Source organism: Solanum dulcamara, chromosome 10, assembly GCF_947179165.1.
Source record: "Solanum dulcamara chromosome 10, daSolDulc1.2, whole genome shotgun sequence".
NCBI classification, from domain to species: Eukaryota; Viridiplantae; Streptophyta; class Magnoliopsida; order Solanales; family Solanaceae; genus Solanum; species Solanum dulcamara.
The window spans coordinates 19,525,794-19,531,793 of NC_077246.1; the positions used below are offsets into that span (position 1 = coordinate 19,525,794).

Genomic DNA, 6,000 nt, shown 5'->3' on the forward strand with positions numbered 1-6,000 from the left:
AAATTACAACAATTCCGAGTTTATCAAATAATGTTCTCAATATAAAATTACACTCTAGTAGGTCATTTATATTCTCCTTTGCCAATCATTATATTCAATACATTATACACAAGCGATAAATTGCCACTTCAAGAAGTAAGCTATAGATATGACCACATATTTCTCCCAGTAAGCAATTCAGAGTGGTGAACATTGAACACAACACCAGTCTATATGTCACTACTTGCTTTGAATCATAATTCCTTCATCCCAGTCAAGGTCAAATAGTGCTTTGAATTTACAGATATCCTATGCCTACGTTACATACTAGGATTCTAGCACTCAATCTTTATGCTTGACCTGATATTGCTCAAAAATCATAAATTCTCTCAGGTCACAATTACTAATAGCTATTCTAGAACTTTTTCTTTTTGAAACTGGTAATGTTGTATAGTTCAGCATTAAGGATATGCAGGAGACCTTCAAAAGAGGAACAAAAGAGAGAGTTAAGGGAGAAACTACTTACAGAGACCCCAACAGAGCTACAAGTTATAATTCCTCTACATTTGCTTCTTTACACCAAAAAAAGAAAGATACAATACAATTCCATTTAACTCTATGAATGGAATTGGACTTATCTTCGAAAGATCTGCCATTTCTCTCTCTCCACATAGTCCACCAGATGCAATGTGGAATGATTTTGCACCATTTCTTCTGGCTCGTGCTTCAACCTCTTCTAATCCAGCAGATCTGCAGTGTGCTCAAGCATGGTCCATTTTGTGTCTGTGAGAGTAAGAAATAAATTCCATAACTGAAAAAGATGACTATTTGTGTCATCTGTTTTACCACAAAGTTGACATCTGGATACTATAATTCTCCTCATTTTCTTCAAAACCTCTTGTGTCAGACAAGCTTTTCTGACAACCAACCATGTGAAACATTTTACTTTTGATGGTGCGATGTTTTTCCAGACATTTTCCCATAAACCCTGTTGTCTTCTGTTTTGTTGTGTATTAACTATTTCATAAACCCTTTTAACAGATCCTATCCTTTTTGTGCTTCCACATCACAGCATCTGGAGCTGAAGTAGTTCCTGTGAAGTCCCCTATTTCATGGAGTAGGTTGGCCACTCTGTCCACTTTCCAATCATTGAAGAGTCTCCTAAAAGATCGATCCCATTCCTGTTCAGTCCAACACTCTTTGCCAGTTGCTTCAGGGTTGTTAAAGATGGTGAACAGGTCGGGGGAAATATCTTTTAGAGGGATCGGATTGTTCCATGTATCTCCCCAAAACTTTGTTTTTTTCTCATCTCCCACTTTAATTACCATGTTCTCTTTTATCATTGACCAAAGATCTCTGACTGTTCTCCATACCCCAACCCCATAAGGTAAAGAGCCGTCATTACTGCACAAAGGGTTGTCCTCACCATATTTGCACCTAATTACATCCTTCCATAGAGCCTGTTTTTCATCATTATATCTCCAGAGCCATTTCATCAGAAGGCTATCATTTTATTTCTTTAGGTTTCTGATGCCCAAACCTCACAAGTATCTATTGTTCAGTGTAGTATCCCATTTCACCAGGTTGTATCCATTGTTCTCCTTACAATCATGCCATAGGAAATTCCTTCTAAGTTTGTCCAGTTTCTTCAAAACCTTCTGGGGAAGGGGAACAGTGACATTACACAAGTAGGTAAGAGTATCAAGGGCTGATTTTATGAGAGTGAGTCTTCCTCCTAGTGATAAGTATTGGGTCTTCCACCTTGTCAATCTTTTTTCTGTCTTCTCTATTATGGTATCCCATATCACTATCTCTTTATGTTGGTAGCCAAGAAGCATGCCCAAGTAAACTGTAGGCAGATGTTACACTTAGCATCATAGTATATCTGCCAAACTCTGTATGTTTAGCACCTCCATAATTGGAAAAATAATGCTCTTTCCCCATTTTATTTTCAGGCCAGAAGTGGATTCAAAGAACAGAAGTAGCAATCTAATGTGTCTTATATGTTCCTCGGTAGGTTCACAAAAAATCATTGTATCATCTGCATAAAGTAGATGACATTTTCCTTGTATTGACCTCTAGCACCTCCTATTTGAAAGCCATTGATCCTTCTGTCTTGAATTGCTCTCCTCATCATACTATTAAATCCTTCCATCGTCAGCACAAAAAGAAAGGGGGATAGAGGATCTCCCTATCTACAACCCCTAGCGGATTGGAAAAAAACAATTGGTTCACCATTCACCAAAACAAAAAATTTGACTGTAGTGATGCAAAAATTGATCAAGCCAACCATTTTTCTCCAATTCCCATTTGTCTGAGTATACTCATCAAGAAATTCCAATTAACATGGTCATAAGCCTTTTCAATGTCTAGCTTGCACATGACACCAGGTTTATCTCCTTTCATTCTAGAGTCCACACACACACATGATAGCTATTCTAGAACTGGATTTGTCAAAGCCTTGTTTCAATGCATGTATCATTTACAAGAACCTTACTGCACCTTCAGCTCAAGCTATTCTTTTTTACACTGCCCTTCTTCTTCTTTTTTTTTGGTTTGATAAGTGTAGTTAGTAAGCTATTGACTATGTACTTACAGCACATTTAGGTTATTGTCATGGATGCTACACCTTCAGCTCAAGCTATTCTTTTTTACACTGCCTTTCTTCTTCTTTTGTTTTGGTTTGATAAGTGTATTTAGTAAGCTATTGACTGTGTACTTACAGCACATTTAGGTTATTGTCATGGATGCTGCTTACGATTAAGAAGTTTGAAAGATCATAGATAAGAAGATCTTTTGGTTCAATCCCAGCAGAGGCAGAAAACACTGGGTGCTCTTCCTATCTATCCAAGCCTTGATCGACATAGTTACCGTGTTGGTGGGAGGTGGCAGGAACCCGTGGAACTAGTCATGATGCATTCAAGTTAGCCCAGATATCACGGTTAAAAGAAAGATACGGAGATCTTTTCAAGAAACTGAAATTACATTATTTAAATAGGTAAGAAACCTGAAGCTACTTTTGGACAAGGAAAACACCCTCTAAGGATTGTTTGCTACAGATAAACCAGCTACCTAACAAAGGTCTAACTACAGGTCAAATTCAATGGAAAAAATATCATTCCTCAACTTTCTGGTAGCTTGCTCACTGAAAACCACAAGCCATGTCATAGATGGTGAAGGTTTCATTCTGGCTACCATTTTTCTTTAACACAGGTATTTGCATTTGATAGGCACTAATTCAAAGTCAAATGAGCATTCCATTATAACAGTGTTAGCTTTCTGTATTCTTTTGTAGTACAGATTATCAGAAAAATATGCAAGCAAAAAATGGTAGTGTTCATGAGCAGCAAATGCACATTCAAGGCTACATGAACTTCATTTACTTGTGTAAACATAACCCTTGATCATAAGATAAGAGCTACATACCGTTTATGCCTTCCATGGAACCACCAACAACATGCTGTGCAGCAACATCATAGACATGACGTGTTGTGGTGGTAGGACCAAAAACCCTATCTGTAGAGTGAAAACCACATTTGTTAGTTAAAGAAGGACCAAGACATTATAATGCACAAGATAAGCATGTCTCACAATCAATTATTGAAGCAATTGTCAGACACAATGCACAAAAAGAATTAAGACTGAATAATGATTATGGTTTTAGCTGAAATAAACAGTCTGGTAGTGAATAATGAGCTCAAACAGTCTAACTGCTGTGAAACACTAACGCTGCAATAAACAATCAAACAACTGACTCAAACAATCAAGTCTGATATAGGATACTGAAGTGTCCTTTTTATGCTAAATTTTCAGTCGCAGACCCAATTTCTTGAGATGACCTCAATTGACAAAGTGGCCCAAGTTTCAACTTCTTGTACCTTCTAGCTCAAGGAACTCATATACCTTCAGCAGCACGCAAGATGAAGCAATTGGTGATTATTTTTTTTCGGAATCATTCGAAAATGTTATCACCAGATATATGATTGAATTTTCCTTTCTACCATTGAATGCAAATAATGATATCTACAATTTGTTGATTTGTCATGCTAATTTATCATTTGCTCAGGAATGTCACAAACATTACTACTGCACTACATATTTTATATTATTTTTTGATAAGTACTGCTGCACTTCCTAATATTATGACGTAGTGGACAAACATTTCTATATCATTAGAAAATGTCAATTCTTTTATTGATGAAGTAAATAGCTTCATATGATGTCATCGAGAAGAAGCATGGCAGTACAAAAGACGTTAGAAAATGTAAAGACTTGGCTCCATCACATGAGTAGCAATTTTGAACCAGGGAGCTAACAAAATGCAAAAAATTGTCAGTTATGTAAAGGCGACGCATTGTGCCAGCTAAATAGATACTAAAGACATGTAGCCTTAACGGAGTGAGTTGAAGTTGATAAACCATCAAAAGAAATTTTCAAGTCTAGCCATAAATTAAGTTAACTGCTAACTGAATACCACTTTTGGTTGAATAATAGGGAATAAGAAAGATATGAACTAGTAGCATCCAAGCAATAAGGAAGCAAACTCTTACGTTTCTAAAATAAGAGCAATGCATTGTCTATGCTATACGCAAAGAATAGCAATAAACATCAAGACATACCATACGCATAAGCTAGTGAAGGATTATGCTCATTTCTAACAATAGTTTCTCCATCTGCGTACCATGAGATTTCCTCTCCTTGTCGAATCTCCCTCGGGCTAATCACAGTAACGACCAAATTAATTTCAAAAAAAATTGATGCCAATTTCCAAAACTGATGGAGTAAAATCAGTTCCACCTTAGAGGTCGGAAACGCACTGTCACGGTTACATTCTCTTTGGGTCTCTCCGTCTCTGCTGACACACTCTCTGAGTAGTATAACTGCGGCTTACTCTTAGCTGATGAGGAAGCCGGCGAGCTCACACCGTCTATAGAATGTTCTGGAAACTGCTTAGATGATGATGTGGTTGATGAGGTAGGCGAATTAGCTACTCTTGAGCTCAATTTTTGGAATTTCGAAGCTTGTTTTGTCGCCATTTTATCTGCACAAATTTATCCATTAGAAACGAAACAGATAATAAAGGTAAAAGGCTGAAAACACGGACAATCAAAACCTACATTCAGAAAAAAAATTACAGGCTCAAATTTCTTATCTTGATTTGAGACTCAAGATATAATTACGAACAAGAAAAAGTATAAAAGTGAAAATTGCTGATGTAGCGGCATGCATTTAGAGTGGAGATTGGGGGAAAATACCTTAATCAATAAATGAACGAGTACATCTTCACTTTAGTTTAAGATCTAAAAAGTTAGGTGATGAAAAAACATCATTATTCTCTGAGTATCAAAAAGAATGCCTTTTAGGTGAGAGGATTGTGTTTGGATTGGATAATCTCTTTCTCTCTCTATCTATTTTAGCTTGCCTTGGAAGCGATGCACACTTTTTTTTATGAAAGCTTAAACCAACTCCACTGTTTAGCACAATGACACCATAACCGTGTCGTGTGTATAGAGAGAGAAAGGGAGAACAGACAGAAAAAGGACAGTCCCACACTAATGCGTTGTGTGTGATAACTGAGTGTAGGTATAGAGTAGGCTAGCGAGGGGGGGGGGAGTGCGACTCCGTGAAGTTGTGTGTGTGTGTGTGTGTATGTGTGTATGTGTGTGTGTGTGTGTGAGAGAGAGAGAGAGAGAGAGAGAGAGAGAGGAAAATAGTGAAGGGGAAAGCTGGGAGGGGTGGATATGCTAGTTTTAGAAACTGTGAGGGCGTTTTGTTTCATTTATTTGTTTTCCTTTTTGTTATTATTGCTTAAATTGTGGAGCAACAAGAGCAAATTTATGACATTTTACATATACCTTCACAAGAATGTTGTGCTAGAGGATGGACAAAAATTACGGGTTTTCCTACTACTTTCTAAACATTCTCGATCATACCCCGTTCCAATTCACATGCCATAATGGAAATTTAATTTCAATATAAAAATTTAAGTTGTTTAAAAAAGAGTTTATAATTATCATAAAT

General features: G+C 37.0%; 1 protein-coding gene across 2 annotated transcripts in view; it reads right to left on the reverse strand.

Annotated features, from left to right (window-relative positions):
• Positions 1-5,631, reverse strand: part of LOC129870088 (kinesin-like protein KIN-7K, chloroplastic) — a 52,635-nt gene extending 47,004 nt beyond the window's left edge. Inside the window, exons 1-4 of one of the 2 annotated variants that reach the window (XM_055944677.1) lie at positions 5,235-5,631; positions 4,777-5,020; positions 4,599-4,696; positions 3,406-3,495 (exon numbers count right to left, since the gene is read on the reverse strand). In XM_055944677.1, coding sequence (XP_055800652.1) covers positions 3,406-3,495; positions 4,599-4,696; positions 4,777-5,015 — 427 coding nt within the window. In that variant the 5' untranslated portion in view covers positions 5,016-5,020; positions 5,235-5,631. Of the gene's footprint in view, positions 1-3,405; positions 3,496-4,598; positions 4,697-4,776; positions 5,021-5,096; positions 5,203-5,234 lie in introns of those variants that run through there. The other variant, XM_055944678.1, reaches the window with a different exon arrangement.
• Positions 5,632-6,000: the final 369 nt, after the last annotated feature.